At 34.1% G+C, this 23,326-nt stretch overlaps 1 protein-coding gene across 1 annotated transcript; it reads right to left on the reverse strand.

The window, feature by feature from the left end:
• Positions 1 to 1,086: 1,086 nt before the first annotated feature.
• LOTGIDRAFT_119146 (hypothetical protein) lies at positions 1,087 to 16,450 on the reverse strand (the record flags this gene model as incomplete). The annotated part of the gene is made up of 7 exons (XM_009057497.1): positions 1,087 to 1,453; positions 2,210 to 2,306; positions 2,607 to 2,862; positions 8,309 to 8,459; positions 10,158 to 10,326; positions 15,406 to 15,567; positions 16,219 to 16,450. The coding sequence occupies 7 exons, from the start codon at positions 16,448 to 16,450 to the stop codon at positions 1,087 to 1,089; spliced, it is 1,434 nt and encodes a 477-aa protein (XP_009055745.1).
• Positions 16,451 to 23,326: the final 6,876 nt, after the last annotated feature.

The raw sequence follows: 23,326 nt of genomic DNA on the forward strand, positions 1-23,326 counted from the left end.
CTGGAAAGTTGCTATGGTTGCATTAAAGTAGCAAAGGTTAAAAGCTTCACGTTAGTTGTTAAGGTTGGATTGTTTCGATTTTCTTAAAAGAAATGACAGTCTTTGAGATATCTGTTTGTACTTTGCAACATTTCAGTTTTTTCAGAAATACAGCTGAAGCAGTTGATCTAATAGTGTCTTTAATGCAGCGGCACATTTCTCACTTTCATCTGCCAATAGTCAATCTGCTCCCTAGCTTTTTTAAAGACATATTCCTATCAAAATATACACTGACGAAACTTAAAGTACTAATGCACAGCGGTAATCCATTAACTCCAAATAAATCTCATCTGAATATTTCCAATCTCACGTCATTTAGGCACTTTAAAGTAACATTTCTATCTCCCATTTAGTTGAATATCTTACACCTCTTCAAGATAAATATCACATTTTATAGTAGCAAGTTCTCCGGCTTATAGTAAAATATACTAGCACCAGAACGATACTGAAAAAATCCATTAAAATACTGAACACATAAATTTATTCACAACGATGTATTTGTGGAGGGACGAAGGTCGTTAAAAGAACGGTTAAAAACACGTGGTGAAAGAGCACAACCCTGGGGAACTCCATTTTGATATGAATGTCATTTGTAACAGTAACAAGTGCACTGGAGCTCGAACCAATGATCTGATACGATTAACATATTTTGTATTTACATAACACTTTAAAAGTAAATTAACAAAGAGGGTCCAACGTTAATGTTATCGTAGACGTAGCACAAATCATTACGACTCCGCATCATAATATTTGTATGTAAAAGCAATTCATAGCAGACTGGAGTCAAAAACCATATAAAGGCCAAATATTTAGCGACATCGTTTCCCACGTCCGCTGTTACTCTGATTAAACACAAATTAGTCTTCTCCCAAAGATATGGATTTTCGTTCCTTATTGGTTGTAAGAATCGGGATGTCTGTGTGTGAATTTAAATATAGTGTATCCTGTGCGGATTTTTTTTTACTAGTATAGGAATTCAATAATTTTCCTTCTAATTCTGTCGTAAGTTCTGAGTTATACGCCACAAAGGAAACGATTCCGTTACGTTCACGGACTAGACGTCGTCGAATCGGACTCTGAAGGTCTGTAGATAAGTCTCTCTGTGGATTGATCATGCACGCAAACGTTCACTTTCAAGTTTTTGTCTCTACGGCCTGTATACAACGGTCGAGGTGGGGCAGGGGCCGGACTGCTCGATCCTGTTGCACACGTTGAACCCGTTGCGCCCCCGTCTTGTTGAATAGAGTCTATGGGGTTGCTACTGTTTTCAGACATATTTAAAGGTACATCGATATTATCTAAGAGAAGATAATCACAATCTTGTTCCAGTAGTTCCTCTAACATGAGACGTATTGTTGTAAATGTTGGACGGTCTGCAGGATTGTCTTCCCAGCACTGTCGCAAAATTCTATATCTGCAAATAGACAATAAATAAAATGGATAACGGTTTACGTCCTACTTTAATGCATGCAAATAGAAATTCACAAATTCAAACACAGTTAAACGTAATATAATCAATTGTTCAACTAGATAAGTGGAAAGTCTGACCACTCTGCAAATTAGTAGAAAAAATAAAGACTTAGATCTGGCATTCGATTCCAACTCATGATAAAGTACAAAGTCTCAAGATTCCAGTTTAATATTTCATATGCAATTTTTGAAATGAAGCTCTTTAACACTGACATAAACAAGAGAAAATAGAAATTTCACATTATTATGATATGATAATCACGATTTTGAAAAGAAAAAAACCGACAAAACATCGTCACGTTTTCACTTTATAGTGAAAAAATATCTAGGTTGATTTTGGTAGGCTGAATTTTAATCGGAAATTAAAATCAATTTTCTGCACTAGTCAGGTTTCTATACATTCTTTTTTTCTATTTCTCTTTTCAAATTATAATCGTCTAGATCTTATGACAGATTGGGATGGGTGGACACAGAAAAAAAAACCCCAAAACGAGAAAAAGAACAAGACAAAACTGTGATCAGAACAGTGAACAAAACTGTAAACAGAAAAGTGAACAGTCCCGGCCAGAACAAGAACAGGATTATCGTGAAAGGGTGATTAATTCGTTACTCGATTCTTATATCTCACGATCCACACCCTTTTAAAATTAAAATTAAATTTGAAAGATAAAAAATCCTATAATAGATATGATATACTTACAATTCTTCTGAGCAATTACTGGGTTTCTCCATTCTGTATCCATTAGATAGAATATAATATAGGTCAGCTAGTGCTATATTAGGGTATGGCGAGGCACCTAAAATAGACAAATATCAAGATATAGGGCATTTAAAATCTGGAATAATAAGCATGCCCTTGCCCGGCCCAGTGCTTTCATTGAGACCCTAAAACATTTCACAGCAGATATTTTGTGAAATTACGAATTGCGAGCTAGACATGAACCAAAGTAGAGCAAAATGACAGCCTATGACGGGTTCTACATTGACTGGGTAAACTAACGTCATTGGAGCGCAACTACGGTAGATAACGTGTAAGATTACAATAGGAAATATCAGAGATAAAAAATTGTAATTCAACTCTAATTAGATTGGCTTACCCATGGTGACAATCTCCCAGAGTAATATACCAAACGACCAAACATCTGTTTGAGTGGTGAAAATTCTGTCCCGTAAGGATTCAATGGCCATCCATTTTAATGGTAGCTTTCCATTGGTTAATTTCTTGTATTCATTATCATTGTATATATCACGTGATAGTCCGAAATCACAAACTTTCACAATCTTGTTATGATGAAGTAAGACATTTCGGGCTGCTAAATCTCGGTGGACGTATTTCTTCTCGGCCATGTATTCCTGAAAAGAGAAAAAAATATATAGTGTCAGAGTTAAGTCCCTTTAAATAAGCTTACTCTTCAATTGAAAACACTAAATTTACATGTAAAACTCAAAGCTGTATAGTTATTATATTAGGATTGCATGGCGTTATACGGATTGCACGACATTAAAAGGATTGCATGACGTTATAAGGATTACATAACGTTCAAGGATTGCATGGCGTTATAATGAAGGGTTGTACGACGTTATAAGGGCATGACGTTTAAGGATTGCATGGCATTATAAACATTGCATGACGTTATAAGGATTGCTTGACATTGTAAGGATTGCATGCCATTGTAAGGATTACGTGACGTTATAAGGATTACATGGCGTTATAATGAAGGATGGTACGACGTTATAAGGATTACCTAACATCATAAACATTACATGACATTATGAGGATTGCACGACGTTATAAGGATTGCACGACGTTACAAGGATAGCATGGCATTATAACGATTACATGACGTTATAAGAATTGCATGGCATTATAAACATTGCATGACATTATAAAAATTGCATGGCATTATAAACATTGCATGACGTTATAAGCGTTGTATGGCATATTTAAAGATAACATAACTAAATGACAAGAGGAATAAACTAATATGATCTGCTCAATCGAACGACTATGCGTGTGATATGTCTGATTGTGAGAGGTCTGTGTGGGGTTTCATCGCGCGCTTGTGTCTTGTCTTGTTTTGTCTCGAGTATGACAGGCAGCCTTATTTCACCACGACACTGTTTCTCAAACAGCAAACATCAAGTTGGCAAACTCACAACTGTCGAAAATTGTTGATTGGGAATTGAAAAATGCCAAAACTTTCAACTACAACTCAGATAGCGATTATGTTTTGCATTTTTTTAGAACAAAAATACGTTTTATGACGTCAATCCTGAATATTATACTAATAAACATTTTAAAGAGACTCGAAGAACTACACGTATTTTTCACTTCACAAATCCAGAGTAGAGCTGGTTTACATGTGTTTGTGATTGGTCTTGTGCTATGCTCCGATTTATAGAATAATAACACCTTTCTTTTAAAAAATCTTGCATATCCACTAAAGCTAATCTTTTCTTGACGTCATTATCCTTAGATATTATACTGATAGACGTAGTCGTAGTAGAATTGCAAGACGTCGATTCAATCCATCCCTTTACAATCTCTTTAACTATGTCTTCATCAATATTTTTCCAAGTTAGTTCTTTTCACGTGGCAGATTTTAGTCACAAAATGAAAAAAAAGCCGAAAGTCATAAAATCTATTTGTTAAAATTTAAATTATGACTAAGCCGAAGTGTAAAGTTTTTGTGTAATTATGATATAATAGGAAATATGATATATTTTAGAGACGATATAGTAAAAGACGTCTAGTGCCGATGTTAAGAAGTATATCAATGGTATATCACTTTATTTCAAGTAAATATTTATGTAGGGAATGAAAACGGTTTAAGTGTTATCGTATGTTTTAGTCAATTGGTAATTATGAATTGATACAAACTGGTGTGAAGTGATATATCCGTCAAAATATCTAGACTCATCTGACTTCTCAAGACTTCCGTCTCAAAATACGATGTAGGCAGTCTCGAAATAGGATTTTGTCTGTCTTATGGCGATGGTATAAGCTATTATTCTTTATCAATGCAATCAAAAATGTTCTCAGATCGAAATAGTTCACTTCCACGGACAGAAACCGAGTCAAAATCAAATTTGGTCAGCAATCACCACAAATTATATGAACTTAAGAGATGCCATAATAGTCTCGGTTATCGTTTCTCGCGCTGACAGGACTGACAATTCGTGCAGCCGATTGTTTTAATAATTAGTGATTCAAATTTCCGATTTATAACATCAAGAAACGAAATTAATATTAAAATCAAATGAAATGTAATACGAAACGGTTTTTAAAAATGCTATGAATTTTGAGTGGGTTTTTAACAAATTGCTGTCATAAACTGTTACAAGATCAGTCCCCGATGTATTACTCCAAGAGTACAATGCACGACAACTGAAGGCGTGAGAAGGCGGAAAGCTGTCAAAAATCTTACCGGAAACGTGGGCTATTTCCTTGGATTGAAATAAAATCGGTAAATAGAATGACCAACAGGCTAAATCTGAAAGGGATGGTATTTGGCATTGAGAAACAACGCATTTAGAAGAACGAACACTTTGTGCATGTTAATGTTTCCTAGATAGCTGGAAAACGAACAATATAGAATAGCATTGGCCTGAGAAGAAAAGTGGGACAGAAATCTACATTGCATTTACCACTTCATTCATTACTGAAAACCTATCAAGCGATATACCTGTAGCTTTCATCTTTAGTTTTCAACTAGGTGAGGATAGGTGTTTCTGTTTTCCTGGCCGTGAATCGGCTGGTATTTCAGTTTTGTTTACAAACCAAATAGCCACAATATATAATATACTCAGACAATGGGAATTGAAATGGCGTCTTTAATCCTTAGAACAAAAGAACTCATCTTTTTTTGGTTCCTCGGGGTTCAATCAGGCGATATAAAATACTTTCATCGCGGTTTTTTTTATTCTCAAAAGATTCTTATCAACCGTACGGAAACATACCTTTCTTAATCTCCATTTCAAACAACACACGATCTACTTTCGATTTCTATAAAAGTGCGTTCGGTAATGGGGTTGAACACTGGAGGGTTTTTTAAAGTAGACTTTACAACAACGTGTTGCAAAAAATAGGTCATGAGCTAGAAATACCACATTGGCGCAGTACATTAAGTACTAAGAACCATAGACGTCTGAGTGAAAATTGGAATGATGTATATTGAAGCTACTATTGTCCACAATACACATTTACAATCCCTTTAAAATACGACTTTTGACATTAGCCATAAACGAAATTAAGAATGTTACTCTTTAAGTTATGCCTTCTACCTTTTCTATTATTTACACTAATTCACGTGAGGTTCTGGCGCTCTTGGAATTCCTAAGGCTAAAAAACAATGCGTAATGCAAATCTTCCATGGCACCGAGACAAAACAAACAGGATAGATAAAAACATCGGTGTTGTCGATCTGAGCGATAGTAATAACAATTTTATAAACGACATGAATTCTTACTTTCCTAAACACTCATAAGTTAAAGTTGGATTTTACAAGACATTTTTGAAACTGTAAGTTAAGAGTACATAACGATCAATCGACACGACATCGAAAAAGAGTTAAATTCCTCACGCTGCATGACATCAGACTAGAAAAGTAAGCATTCATTTCATTCAGATCTTCATTAGACACGACGCCATATAACGTTTAGTCCATGCCGGTAATATGGAATTCAAAGTGACATACAGACACGATGTCGTATAACGTTTAGTCCATGCAGGTTATATGGAATCCAAAGTGACACGACGCCGTATAACGTTTAGTTCATGCCGGTTATTTCAAAGTGACATAAAATTAGTGTAACCACTTGAGAAATTTAATCTGTAGTGAAATATTGGAATATAAATTTCGAATTCAAGTACAAACTGTCAAGATACTTCACGTTATATTTCAAACAAGTAGAATGAAAATTAAATATCTGCTTTTAGAGTAAATTTGATATAGATTTAGAAAAAAAAAACATACCAACATAAAGTGCATACTTTAAAGAGACAATTGCGCCATTTTGGGGGTGTTGACTTGAGTCTTGAATATGTAAATATATATAAATAGCCTTCAGAAGTACTTACAAAGTACGAAAATCGCATAATTCCTTTAAAAATATTTCAAACTAGGAATTTTACTCACTGTTTCTATATATGTCTTTTCTATATATCACAGAGTATCTTAGAATGTTAACATTTAATCGCGGATAATTCTTGACACTTATGGATTTAAAGGCTCAAATTACGACCGTGAACTGTGAACACTATTACTGATTGGTAGAGCTAAAATATTCTCGTTTCTGAAATTAAGGTACGACTGGGTAACAAGTGGCGCGTCTGTCCCTTTAATCTAGATCTTTAATTTCTACCTACACTAAATGAAAAATTTGAAAAGAAAACGAAAGTACAGGAAGAACATGAGTTGGCAAGTTTCATTAAGTTTTAGTAAACATACTGCCTAGCGTGGTAACATCATGACTGTTGGTGAAAGAGATGTTCTATTGTTTGATATAGATAGTACATAGCTTTATTCAACAGCTGTTTCTTCTACTCAAAAACAGATGCAGATGTTTGCACATTATTGACATAACATGGTGTATATGATTTGAATGTCGACATCGGACTGAATCTCAGATTCATAGTTCGAATCTGGATGCACTGCCATGACACTGCCCCCTGTCTTACCTTGGGATGGATTCGAACCCGTGGTATCGAGGCTTACATATATTGGGTGTATAGCATCCTTCATTTAATTGTTTGCTTAGGTCCAGGTTTGTATTCTCATCATAAGGCGAGATAATACCTTCAGAGGGGTTGATAAAAACGTCTAGTCTTTCAGACATTAAACCGAGGCTCTGTGCACGAGACTATAGATATATCAGTGTAGGAAGTGACTTATGAATTCTTGAAAAATCTGGATGACTTGACCTCCACCTTTCAGATATGTCAACGTTGATGTTTTTTTTTTCAATGTTTGATCAGAACTGAGGTTACTAGTATTGCTATTTACCTATAGAACACTGTTTTACAATTGTTTGGCGTTATAGTAAGAGTAATTATTATAGTAATTACAGCCACCTAGGGCCAGGTGAAATAATGGAACAGTAATTCTATTTTAACTACATAGTATCAACACCAAATTATCACCTTCACTCTTGGCGATTTTCTTTCTGACCACAATTCCACTCACAGATTTCATCAATTGCTTTGTGTTTTCCTCCAAATCGTTAGTTGGACATGAAATTAGTTCGATAATGGCGTATTAGTTCCTATCATTAGTTTCTAACCTGATTTCCGATTGACAAATTCTACCTTCTGGTCATTGATAATAAAATATTCAACAAGCAGAAGATGGCTTTGTTTTCCTGGAAAGCCAAATTTTTTTTATTCGTTTTAGCAAGGGATGTGAATTACATTTGAAGTCAAATTGAAATTATTTTGTGGTGGTTGTCGCTTGTTGCTGTGCTTTTGCACTTTAATTTATCAAAATAGACATGAACAAACGAAGTTATGTATTTTGGCATGAAGTTGTAGCGACTGTAGGTTAAATGTGATCTATTCTAGTGCAATGCACTTCTACCACATAAAACGTAATACAGTGTACGTCGGCATTCAGTGTATTCCAGTTCATCTTTTTCTGGTCCCGATTGATTTCCTTCTTATGTCAGTTAAAAAACTATGTTTTCCGAATTTTTGTTGAAAAGGTGTTACTTGTGTCAAATGAAGCATGTTTATCGTAAGATGTTTGTGAATCGAGGACAATCGTTAAAGTACTCATCATTCGCAAATACAAAAATGACTTACCATTGCCATGGCAATTTGTCTGGCGAAACTGAGCATATCAGACGGTACGATGACACCATTGTCAATTCCACCAGAATCTTGAACCAGAGAATAAATAATCTCGCTTTGACCGTCTGTTCTCTTTCTGAAATCACCTTCCATTCGACATTTTCTGGAACGAAATATGAAAGGAATATTGAGCAAAATGATAAATATATTGATATCGTTCAGACTCAAATAAAAAAAAATGATATAACCGTTAAAAAGGGAATCATCCATATTATTCAACGAAAGAAATGCGTGTAAGCTCGCCCTGACAATTCCTCACCTCCTACCAGCCGTGCCCACCCTCATCTAATGATTCATAGAAGCGCAACTGACATTCTGTCATGCACTGTTATACTTCAAAACCGTATTAAATAATAGAATATACTGATGATATCACGAAAATTGGTAAAAATAGAATCAAACCAGAAGTTTATTCGATATCTTTACAGAAAACACAGAGTGGAAATTTATTAGGCATCATAGAGAGCATAAATATGAGATATAAATTAACCCTTAACCCTTATTACAAATAAACTCAATAAGAGTAATAGGGGGAATTAACCCATTATTGAGAAAAAGGTTAGGTCTGTTTCCCCCATTATATTATGTAACATGCACTCAAACAGTGTCTTAAAACATATTAAAATTATTCGGTAATGTGCACAACAGATAACATGTTTCTTAAAGCAGTGGTTTAAGAGTAGTTTTCGATTACAACCAAAACATGTTGTTTCTTTAACAACATCCGTAGAGAACGTTTAAGGATTGAATAACAGAACACAATTTTATGGTGTACCACTCATTACACTTCTCCTTAAGGAGTAGTATACCATAAAATTGTGTTCTGTTATTAATGTGATCTCTACACCTAAATGTCGCTACAGGATTGTTTAAGGATTGGTTCCAAAGCCGTTTGTAAAAACGAAGTATGAAGTGATCAAACTGGGGTTTGTTACCAGAATAGGGTTTGTGTTATTTTATATCAATACCAGTCATAATAGAACATGTGAACATTTGATATTCGAAATACTGGGCAAGACACTGGACTAAAGTAGTTTTGCAAAATTTTTCAATGGCCCTACTACATGCTTGGCAAACATCAATACGACACTCGTTTCATCGTTTGAGAAATACCGATATTAAATACCAACAAGTGTCAGCTATCAATGTTTTTATTACACTAGACAAGTGCATCTAAACTAACAAACAATTGGTTTATTACTCTCTGATGCATGCCAAGATATGTAGCTATGGAGTGGATATGGTGGCTTATTTGGGACGCATTAGTGTTTCATTTATATAATGGCTTTTTTTAGGACGCACGAGTGCTGTATTGATATGGTGGCTTAATTAGGACGCATTAGTGCTGCAGTTTTATCGTGAGTGCTGCACTGATACGGTGGCTAATTAAGGACGGATGAGGTATTCTTTCAGTCATAATACTAAGATAACCACCTTAACCGACATTATTATGGGGTTGCCTAGTAGAATGGAAGGGTCGAATATTTGTTGAACATATTCTCTATTGAGACACGTTTCCCCCTGGCTTCCAATCACGTCATGATATAGTTGAATGTTAAAATCAATACTGAATGCAGTCACTTCCGGTAGTGCTTTTTTTTAATAAAAAAAAAATGCAGGCAAGCTAGACGTCAGATCTCAAATAGAAAAGTAATTCTTATGGCTCAGTTAGGTGGCGCGACAAATATCAAGATGTCGACATCCGTTTAAAAACTAAGATAACGTGAGTCTTAAACCAGCCACCGTATTGAAACAAGGGGGTAATCTTTGTATACATGTAAATACAGACAATACAACTTACTTTAAGAAAGTCTGTAAATTACCATGGGGAATAAATTCCATAATTAACGCCACGGGTTCAGAAATTGTACATGCTCCTATCATAGACACAATGTTTGGATGATGTCCAATTCTCTTCATTAAGCTGATTTCGGCTACTAAATCTTCCTTGTAAGACAATGGGGCACCTTCTGAAAGACAAAAATAGTCATGTTTTGTTAAGATGATGTACAATAATGATCAAAATCCCCAAGTACTGACGATCCGAACCGCAAAACTACCCCAGAAATCCAAATTACTGCTAGTGTGGCATTACCAGTCAGTACTTATCAACTTCATCTGGCAGAACATCAAGGTTAGGAATTGAATGCTATACCTTGCCTGCAATAGCCACCTTTCTTGAATTATGGAAGTTAGCAAATACAGTGATTTGGGTGGATTGGACGCTAGCGAATACAGCCAATTAGAGCTCTCGATAAGACAATCGGCTACAAACAATCAGCCATAATGTTCAATCTTTTTCTTGAGAGCTGATTGGCTGTATTCGCTAGCGTACAATCTAATCAAATTACTGCATTTACAGACTTCTGTGATACAAGAAAAGGTAGATATTGTGGCCAAAGTTAAAGACGAAGTTGGTTATAGCTTGAATTGTGAAGATGCAATGATTTGTTTCTCTAGTGCCAAGTACAAACCCATTGTGAACATCTTGTTAATTCAAGACCACTTTAAAACCACCCGAGGGGATTCTATAAAAAGAATAACAATATACTCGTGTAACTAATTAGGTTTTTTATTTATATTTCATAATTAGATCTAAAACAGATCTCGGTCACGTTTATTACATGTTTGTAATTAGTTGACTTGGGTTTTGAAAATCTGTTTAAAGGCCTTTTAAAGATGTTTGTAGCTTTGTTCAATTTGTATAATTCTGGATCCCATTGGAAGTCTTTAGTTCTTGTAATTCCACAAAAATTAAATTAGATTATGATGTGACTCATCGAGTAGCAATTGGTTTAAATGGTATTTGCAAAAGTGCTGCTCACTTTTTTTATACGTGAGCCCGCAGTCGTGGGACTACACATATTAATGGTGTAAATGTAAGACATACAATAATTTTTGCAAACCCTTTAATTTAATCGTGTGTCTGAGTAAACAATTTCAGTCAAAAAACTGTTTGAATAATCTACTTTCAATTTTCAAGTGTAACACATCTTTAGTCTTCAAATTCAGCCTAGGGGCGCTTTCCATTTTAAACTCACTAAGTAGGAATCTCTCATTATGCAACTTGTTAATTTAAAGGACTTAGGCTACTGCTTAATAATTTCACAAACAGGTGTCAGTCGTTTTTTTTCTCAAATTATAATATATTGTGGAATACAATTGAGATAATAAGCAATAACTTTTCATCATGAAATACTTCATTCACGATTCGTAATAGCTACACTTCCTCGTATTTATAGCTATCATTTATTTCAGGTTTAGCCCAAAACAACTCGCGGGGGGGATCATAGGTTCTAAAAGACTTAACCAGAGAAAAATCTGACCCAACACAATTTCCTTTTGGTGTAAATACAAACTGTTTCTTAAAAGAAATGCTGATATGCTGTTTCAATTGCAGTTGGAATTACGATATCGTCATTTTTCTTCAACCACCAACGACCATAAATTCTTTCATTTTTTTCGGTTTGTTTTATTAACCCATTTCAATAAATTAACAAACTCCAGACGTCTGTACATTTCTGACAGGTAAACTACATGTCGATACCGCACGCTGTGAACATTGGCAGTAATGATCTCAAACAGTGATCACCAACTATAAGCCGTGTGTGGTAGACAGCAAACAAAAGATCAAATTAACTCAATGATATATCGTTTTGACACCGATACCCCTCCATACAGCATATGGCGGATATCTTTAGACAGATGTAGAGGAATTCAACAAAGAAATTGCTCTGTGCTAACAAACAATTATGATATATAGGTATGAATATGGCTCCCGAAATAGGCCAGCAGTTTATTTGATTGGTATGACTGGCACTACTGGTTGGCATCGTAACAGACTTCTTACTTTACTATTCAAAATACTATGTTACTCTTCCCCAAAGATCAAATACGCGTGTTTATTTCTTCAACCAATGCCTATTTTAAAAAATTCTGACAGAAAAAACCACGACTTAAGAAAAATAGAAATGAAAATAGCAAGAGCTAGATAAACAAAGTCGCCAGAAGAGGATTGAGTCTAATACTAAGATCGTTACTAAAATGTCGAGAGCCGGCTGTGGAGGTGCCCATCGACAACATTTGGTCCAAAATGTGCACCTGTGTTCTCACATGAACTACAAGCTGCCAGCAGTATATCTATGGTCGAGTGTGTTCTTCTGCACCGTTCCTCCATGAACGTGGATTAACCACGAAAACAATAAAACACAAGCTCAAGCGACCTACCATGAAAGTTCCCTACCGCTCTGCAAAATATCAGATAACGAATGGCAGCCAGTATTTACCGGAACTACGTCCAGATTGTCATATGGTCACGTGATTTTATTACTCGAAAGGTCCACGCTCTGCAAAGACAGAATCCTTAGAGCTTGCTTTCTAACCGGAAACCACGACTATGTAATTAGAAATGAGAATAAAACGACTTCGGATGTATTCTGTAATTAGTCAGTTAGTTGTGGTCTGAATTGATTTATATCTAAGGGAGATAATGTTGACTCTCCTCTCTTAGAGAAAATTTGTATAAAATAGAGAAAAGATTGTGATATTTTCTACTGAGAAAGTAAAGTGAAATGTATTAACAGGGGTTCTCAGACTGAAAAGATTCTACATCATGCGGTTAACATAACGAGTTAAATTTTAACATGAATTGAAACACTGGTTCCTGTCGAGCTCTTAGATTGAAGTAGACATCATGCATATCTGAGTTATTTATTTATTTATTTATTTATTTATTTATTTATTTATTCATTCATTCATATTTTCTATTCATTCATATTTTCTATTCATTCATTTTTTTTTCGTTTATTTATTCATTTACAATAACAAACTATTCCCACTGTTAAAATAGTGCTCAATACATCAATTGTAGAATGATATAGAAATACCACTGTTAAAATAGTGCTCAATACATCAATTGTAGAGCAATATAGAAATACCACTGTTAAAATAGTGCTCAATACATCAATTGTAGAGCAATATAGAAATACCACTGTTAAAATAGTTCTCAATACATCAATTGTAGAATGATATAGAAATACCACTGTTAAAATAGTGCTCAATACATCAATTGTAGAATGATATAGAAATACCACTGTTAAAATAGTGCTCAATACATCAATTGTAGAATGATATAGAAATACCACTGTTAAAATAGTGCTCAATACATCAATTGTAGAGCAATATAGAAATACCACTGTTAAATTAGTGCTCAATATATTAATTGTAGAGTGATATAGAAATACCACTGTTAAAATAGTGCTCAATATATTAATTGTAGAGTGATATAGAAATACCACGGTTAAAATAGTGTTCAATACATTAATTGTAGAGTGATATAGAAATACCACTGTTAAAATAGTACTCAATACATCAATTGTAGAGCTATATAGAAATACCACTGTTAAAACGGTGCTCAATATATCAATTGTAACATTTTTATTTATTTATTCATTTTTTGTGCAAAATTATTTGACTTGATGGATAACAAGCTTGATATTTACTTTATTATTTTACTAATCATGGTCATAAACCATTATTATTCAAATCGCCAGAAGGCTAGTTGTCACATTGTTAAAGAGATTTCTATAATGCATCTATTGTGTTCTAACAATTCCCTGGACAATATATTTATAGCAGGATAAAATATAGAATAAACCAATTAGAACAAGTAAATAAGGTGGGTGGAATTGTTTTCAATGTTCAAGAATTTAGAATTCTTAAGTTCTTGCGTACTCTGGTGTTATACAAAAATTAACTGCAATCCTATACAAATATTGCGGGCATATAGAAGCATAATTCATTATTAGGTACTTGTCTTCTTCACAAGTCAAAAGCTATAAATTACGAATTATCTCCCTTGTTCGAAATAATAAAATGACATCTACGATGGCAGACGAGAACATTCTGTTGTTGGCTCTCATTGGATGTATTCGCTAACGTGCAGTCCAATCGAATTGTTGCTTTTTGAAACTTAAAACGAGATAGTGCTTTGTGATGTCAAGGTTTCAGGCGGAGTTTGTAATGGCTCGAAATGATGACGATTGAGCATGACATGATGGTGTAACTATTGAACAATTGTAGATTTCATTGAGAAAAAATGGTTTAGGTATAATGCCTTAAGATCTACCACTCTTCAGAATAGACCAGGTAATGTTTGTGAAAGGAAATTTTTAAAGGTTACTGAAACTAACAGTCGTACGTTCTATGTACAGTAGTCTCGTGTCGGTCTGTCCATCAAAGATTGCTTCTCGTATGCAGTTACTAGAAAAATACACAAAGGTGATCGTAACGGTACTGTAGGCTATCCAAATATACTACACAAATAACAATGACGTCATTATATTGTGTGTAATAATAAACACATCATCAAGCAGAAGATAAAGTGAAAAGATTAGACGCCATTTTTATTGATGTACAATCAGATACGTTGGCTTATCAAGACAAGCAAAAATTGGGATTCTGCCATTTTCCGTCATGCCATGTAACTAATTACAATTTATTGTGTAAAAACACAACATTAATCTTGTTAGGCTTATCTGTATATAAAACCATTAGTGGTTTGATGTATGTTTGTGCAGGATGAAAGGTGAAGGGGCTAATTTTTATTTGGAACATTATTAGACAGCTTTTATCGCATGTGTTTTATTAAATTAGGATTCGATCCAAGAAAACAATATCTAACCATATGTATCGTTCAAAATACAGTAGTTTAATTGTTGTCTGACTGTGGTTAAGATGACTTAAAGGTTACTGGTCTGTACTTGTCTGAAACATTTGGATTACCATCAGCACCATCTTCTGGGTTGCCACTTGAATTATGTTTACAAAAGTAAGCCAAGCTTGAATTTGTAACACGGAAACAATCGAATTGGCCTAAGGGCTTGTGACTTCCACGTATAAGCTTGCAAGAAGTATCGTATTAGATGGGGATTATGGAAGATCACTCACTTTTTCCCTCGACAATTTCGTTGCCCCTCCCCATAACGTCAAAGAATGAAACTGACTCCCTGTCTCTCCCAACCACCAACCAATATATCCAATCAACTTACCTTTCACAAGTTTAATGGCGACCTTTTTGTCATTATAATATCCAGTAACAACTTTTCCAAACGCTCCCTGCCCAATGGTTGCACAGAATTTTAGCTGTCGAGGATCCAGTTCCCATTCATCGCTTATCACCATGAGCTGGTTGGAGTAGTCCGATTTACCTGCTTAAGTATAAAAAAATTATTTAGTACCTTTTGGACTATTAATGGTAACTCATTCTACCTACACACTCTGTTTCAAGAACAATTGGACACGATAGTTTTCTGAGTACGACTGACTCAGACCACAGAAAACTGGGATTGTGTAAAAACACAAATTGCTGGCTAGTTGTGAATGAGATATTATAGGCTCTTTTCCAGTAAATTACGATTTTGCTAGTACAATCTGCTAGCCAGCTAAGCAACATGTTGTTGATCCTTAAATCTGACCACGGTGAACTGTCAATAGTGTCAAGCACATCTACTATAGCCAGTTGGACCAAACAATTTCGTATACCAGTAGCACAAACGTCCATTGTACAAGTTCCGTCAGCGTTACGGAAACTGTCGACAGCTTCCGAATTCTATTAGCTAAATAACCCATATTTCAAGATATTAAAATCACCTTTTAAAGCCTAAGTGTGATATTAATCTTTTTTAAGTTCAAATTTTTTAAAATGTTGGCAATTTTGATGATGAAAAAATAAATCTCAAAGGATTAAAATTCCAAATAAAAAATTTAAATATATGATTTGCGACTTTGTCACACTTTTTTGTATGATTAGAAAAGATTTTATTTTTAATTTTTCATCAGGGATACAAAGTGTAGTTCATTACCTCCTACGTTAGATTTATAACTGTTACTTTTAGCAACTGTAGATTTGGTGATAATAATGTCTTTAAAACTCTGTCTTTTCTTATAAATTACAAGTGAAATAAAACCAACAGCCACAATACTGAAGATACAGGTCACTGCAATTATAACTCCTCGTAACTCTTCGACATCGTGTTCTGAAATAAATAAATGATTGAATAAATGAATGAATGAGTCGAAGCATGAATAAATCATGGTTTAATAAATTATCAAATTAATAAATGGACGGATGAATAAATGGTTGAATGAATGAATAAATGAATGAATAAATGGTTGAATGAATGAATAAATGAATGAATAAATGGTTGAATGAATGAATAAATGAATGAATAAATAAATGATAAATGAAATAAATCCAATAGAAGTATGAATAAATAAACGGTTGAATGAATGAATGAATGAATGAATGAATGAATGAATGAATGAATGAATGAAATAAATCCAATAAAAGTATGAATAAATAAACGGTTGAATGAATGAATGAATGAATGAATGAATGAATGAATGAATGAATGAATGAATGAATGAATGAATGAACGGTCGAATAAATAAATAAATGAATTTTTTGAATACATAAATGAATAAATAAATAAATGGAAAAATTTATGAATAAATATGGATATAATGTACAGAATTGAATTTGAACATTATTCAGAATTTAGATGGAGTCGACTGACAATTTCATTCTGAAATAATTCCCCGCTCTAACTTATTTACCATTAAAAAATAACCGGAACAAAACATTTAAGTTACTGAAAGCAAATTGCTACCATTGTTAATAAAGCAGCCGAAAATAATCGACATTTACAAAAGCTATTAACATGATTATGAAGCTCTTCTTGAAAAAATAAATCAAAACTATTTGGAAAAGAATTCCGTTTTTTAAACGTTACAGAAGACGTAACAACAATCACGTGGTTTTGGCAGTTCCATGATCACGCTTCTTCCGTTTTCACTATGGGAGTTAAACCTAGGTTGGTGTAAACTACCCAATTACCCCCGGCGGTTGAAAAGTCTTTTGGATATCCAATTTGTAAAGGCTTCGTCTTCTATGCAGGACCTTTAAAGCTCATTGAAAATGTAAAATTTCTTTTGTAATGTACACTTGCAGCATGGAATTGGATCATTTCCTAGCTCTATTTTTTTTACGTATGAGGGTCAGTTGAAATTAAATTCATATGGGGTATTTCGAGATGTCCAATCTACTGGTCTTTAACTAAGACCATCCAAATAGATCGGCTAGACTGTTTAGATTTATGCTTTTAAAAATGAAATGAACGGATTTTTTTTTTGTTCTACTTCGTTTTAAGATTTTAATGTGCCACGTGTTGTGCACGCGAAGATCCCTGGACAATTGGAAGTCTTCAAAAGTCAAATAAATCAAAAATGAAAAACAGTAGCGCCTGAAACTTCAAATATATAATTCTACAGAATTAACACTGCGACTAAGTAGCAAGAAAGGGCAATGGGGACATCCATTAACATTTAATTTATAAACCACGAGACTTAATAGCACGAAAGGACACTGGGGAATTTCAAACTAACCGAGAAAGAACTAAAACCTCGTTAAGTAACTTCATTATAGATAAATAAGCTAAGAGTTTAAAAGATCTGTATTCCACAACACACGTAATTCAAAAAGAAACCCGAAACCTTTAGGCCTTAATTGACTCGCTGTGTATTTTTGTAATACGAAGCGTAAAACATGAAAGATTACATCTGTTCAATGGAAGTTTTTACGCCAGAATGTGTCTGGTGAACGCACGTTGATCGACTATACGTTTGTTATTCTGGATCAAAAAGCTCTCCCCAATTTGTATGTCATGCCATAAAAAAGATAAATTTTCGTTTAAAAATTTGAAGTGATCTTAAACACGAGTTTTAAAATAATTAGTAATTGCCATTTTTTGTAGCAGTTTTGTTTTGTACATTGGTTTCGTCAATGTTTTGAATTTTGGGTTTTGTTTTGCGGTTGGGATCGTTAGTCCTTGTTTTTTTATATTTGTACAACAAGCCTCGGATCACTCTACTATGCTCATTACTGTGTTAAATCAAAAAGTGAAATATCGTATCATATCGTGTGTGCGTTCGAAGACGTTCACGTACGTGCATATCTATGCCTGACCTACTGGAATAACTATAACTGTACTGTCATTGGATGATCGTCAACAGGCAAAACAACCTGAGAAACAATGTATTGCATAGCATTATATTTAAAAACGTGCACGAACATGCATATCTATCTCTGACCTACTGAACTGAGTCTAACTGTATACTTACTTTTTCTCATATGAACTGCCATTGGCTGGTCGTCTACAGTAAAATCAGCTAGAGAAGTATTGATATATAACCACTGGCTGTCGTATATCGTCGGTTGACCAGCATCAGTTAGATACTCAGCGTCCGCCTAAAATGCAACCAAATGGTAATAATGTAAACTGTCGAAATATGTGCGAGATATAATACATGGAAATCTATAACATTGGTGATATATATTTCAATTTATGAGAGGTTGTTCAAGAAAGTGAATCAAAGGTGAATTGTTTAAACGTTGTAAATGAAAAACGAAACACAGGAATAACTGGCGTGAGACATTCAATCTGTACACTAGAAATCTCTTCGGGAAGTCCACATTGTTATTGCATATGAGCAAAATTATTTACATCTTATGATCTTTTTGACATACAATGTACCACTGTTTGAAAGATTGTCGATGCGAAAACGGTTTGAATAATCAGTCAGTATGTGATCCTGCCAAAGAAAAAAATTGGATTTACCCGAACTCGGAAAAAACTATCTGGTTCCAGGCTAAGCACATAATAGTTCTGAGGCGCCCTCTGATGGCCACTAAGAAAATAGTCATCATTTCCCGCCATTTCCCAAGCTATGCTATAATTGACTGCTGATTGGTTGAACGGTGGTGACCACGTGACATTGATATCTACTGTATATGTATTTGGGTTGAAGATAACAGAGCTATAGTTTAGGTGCCACAACAAGGAATCTAATTCTGTAAAGAAAGAAAAAAACACAATCCTGAAATTCATTCAAGTTTTTCTCAGTATTAAAAGATTTAAGGAAGTTTCTAGCATTAAAGCTTGTGTGCATCAACGATCCCGATGACTTCCTATTGCACATAAAACAGATTGTGACGTCACTATCTAAATATTATACGAGCCAAATGGTATTGCATAGGAACACAAAACATCGAGCGAGAAACCAGAAAGTTGCACATACATGTAGAAGCTATGAGTGTCGTCAATACACATACAAAGCTTGAAAACCTCTTTTAGAACCTTTTAATCAATTAACCGGTGTTTCAAACTCAATGGAAATGGGTATATTCCTTAATGGGAAAAATAATCGAAGTTTCATAATCATCTTAATTCACAAGTCAAACAGATTCTTTACATTTGAGAGTCGAAAGTTTAAAAACGCAGATATACAAATACTACTGATGTCGAAACTGCATGAACGATGTTTACATTTTACACTAAAAGCCAAAACTTAATCTTACAAACATTTTTGTCTTTAAATCATTTCTTTTAATCAGAAGAAACTTAATGATTTAACATGTGGAATAATTACTGGAATAAATCTCTAAAAACTGCGTGCGTGTTCATAATTTGCCGTTCTACCGCATCCGCATATTTGTGGTTGATATTTTCGTATATTGCTTTAATGGCAAAAGATTTGACGTCAGACAGTGTAATAATAACGCCACATAGCATCTATTGAACAGTGTAATAATAACACCACACTGTGTCTATTGAACAGTGTAATAATAACACCACACTGTGTCTATTGAACAGTGTAATAATAACACCACACTGTGTCTATTGAACAGTGTAATAATAACGCCACATAGCATCTATTGAACAGTGTAATAATAACACCACACTGTGTCTATTGAACAGTGTAATAATAACACCACACTGTGTCTATTGAACAGTGTAATGATAACACCACACTGTGTCTATAGAACAGTGTAATAATAACACCACACTGTGTCTATTGAACAGTGTAATAATAACACCACACTGTGTCTATTGAACAGTGTAATAATAATGTCACATAGCATCTATTGAACAGTGTAATGATAACACCACACTGTGTCTATAGAACAGTGTAATAATAACACCACACTGTGTCTATTGAACAGTGTAATAATAACACCACACTGTGTCTATTGAACAGTGTAATAATAATGTCACATAACGTCTATTGAACTGTGTAATAATAGCGTCACACTGTGTCTATTGAACAGTGTAATAATAACACCACACTGTGTCTATTGAACAGTGGAATAATAACACCACACTGTGTCTATTGAACAGTGTAATAATAATGTCACATAACGTCTATTGAACTGTGTAATAATAATGTCACACTGTGTCTATTGAACTGTGTAATAATAACACCACACTGTGTCTATTGAACAGTGTAATAATAATGTCACATAACGTCTATTGAACTGTGTAATAATAATGTCACATAACGTCTATTGAACTGTGTAATAATAACACCACACTGTGTCTATTGAACAGTGTAATAATAATGTCACATAACGTCTATTGAACTGTGTAATAATAATGTCACATATCGTCTATTGAACTGTGTAATAATAACACCACACTGTGTCTATTGAACAGTGTAATAATAACACCACACTGTGTCTATTGAACAGTGTAATAATAACACCACACTGTGTCTATTGAACAGTGTAATAATAACACCACACTGTGTCTATTGAACAGTGTAATAATAACACCACACTGTGTCTATTGAACAGTGTAATAATAACACCACACTGTGTCTATTGAACAGTGTAATAACAATGTAACATAGCATCTATTGAACAGTGTAATAATAACACCACACTGTGTCTATTGAACTGTGTAATAATAGCGTCACACTGTGTCTATTGAACAGTGTAATAATAATGTCACATAACGTCTATTGAACTGTGTAATAATAATGTCACATAACGGCTATTGAACTGTGTAATAATAACACCACACTGTGTCTATTGAACAGTGTAATAATAACACCACACTGTGTCTATTGAACAGTGTAATAATAACACCACACTGTGTCTATTGAACAGTGTAATAATAACACCACACTGTGTCTATTGAACAGTGTAATAATAACACCACACTGTGTCTATTGAACAGTGTAATAACAATGTAACATAGCATCTATTGAACAGTGTAATAATAACACCACACTGTGTCTATTGAACAGTGTAATAATAACACCACACTGTGTCTATTGAACAGTGTAATAATAACACCACACTGTGTCTATTGAACAGTGTAATAATAACACCACACTGTGTCTATTGAACAGTGTAATAACAATGTAACATAGCATCTATTGAACAGTGTAATAATAACACCACACTGTGTCTATTGAACAGTGTAATAATAACACCACACTGTGTCTATTGAACAGTGTAATAATAACACCACACTGTGTCTATTGAACAGTGTAATAATAACACCACACTGTGTCTATTGAATAGTGTAATAATAATGTCACATAACGTCTATTGAACTGTGTAATAATAATGTCACATAGCATCTATTGAACTGTGTAATAATAGCGTCACACTGTGTCTATTGAACAGTGTAATAATAATGTCACATAACGTCTATTGAACTGTGTAATAATAGCGTCACACTGTGTCTATTGAACAGTGTAATAATAATGTCACATAACGTCTATTGAACTGTGTAATAATAGCGTCACACTGTGTCTATTGAACAGTGTAATAATAATGTCACATAACGTCTATTGAACTGTGTAATAATAGCGTAACACTGTGTCTATTGAACAGTGTCATAATAATGTCACATAATGTCTATTGAACAGTGTTAAGAGTGAAGAAGTTCCTAAAAACTTCTATGTAAAGCACTGGCCAAGGTCACAAATCGAGAGATAAATGTTCAATACAAGATAAGGTGAAGTTAGCATAATTAGTATTAAGTTAAAAAAAAACAACCACGAGTAATCTACAATAAACAAAAGTCTATAATATGAAAGTTTTCTTGTTACCAGTTCTAAAAGAAAAGAGTATTTATAGGTTCTGAAAAGATAAACATCTATATATAAGGATTAGAATATATTATACTTAATGAGCCACAAAATAGAGAGGGGGGTCAAGTACTATTGGATACAATGGGATCGAGTCTACCACGGACCAGAAAATTACTTAGGTTTTTATTGCGCTTATAGGCAATTACAGGTCGTTTGGTATATACATTCGGAAATCTGTTCTGTAATTAACTGTAATACTGTTTGACGATAGATGAGGTTTTGGCAGCTGTATGATTAAAGGTGGCAACAAATGGAATCATTTGATTATCATGCTGGATGTTAAGTCCATTTGGAGCCACTGTTTGGAGTTGGTCCATCCAGTAGCTTTCTCTCTGTAATCGTTTGGTTTTTGGTTTGATAATATCAGAGTCAGGAATTGATTCAATGGAATGGTCAGGTAAATTAAAATGGTGAGAAATTGGTCTATTTTTGCTATGAATTATATCAAAGCGATGGCCGCTAAATCGAGTTCGCAACGCGTTCTGGGTTTCGCCGACGTATTGTTTGTCACATTTTTTACACGAAATTAGGTAAATGATATTTTTATCCGTAAACGTGAGACGTTCTTTAATTTCAAATATTTTTCCGTTTTTTTTATTTTGAAAATAATGAGACATATGGATATGTTCACAGGTGCGACACCGAGAACCTCTACAAAATTGCGCCGAAGTTATTTATTGGAGGAGGGGGTTCATTAATTTTCAAAAGGTCCAAAACAGTGTCATTTTTAATTTTGCGCAAGAATCGTTTGGAATAACCCCTCTCTCTTAATTTACTGAAAACTAGTCTACAAGCTGCATCAAAATCTACTTTTTGAGTGCAAATTCTAAAAAAAAACGCAAAATTTGTGATTTGATTATTCCCGTAAAAGTATGTATTGGGTGAAAAGAGTTTTTATATAAAAGTTGGTGAGTATCCCTTGGTTTAAAAAATACTTTGATGTCTAATTTGTTTGTTTGAGAGAAACTT

The sequence above is a fragment of the Lottia gigantea genome, assembly GCF_000327385.1.
Source record: "Lottia gigantea unplaced genomic scaffold LOTGIsca_30, whole genome shotgun sequence".
In the NCBI taxonomy this organism is placed as follows: domain Eukaryota; kingdom Metazoa; phylum Mollusca; class Gastropoda; family Lottiidae; genus Lottia; species Lottia gigantea.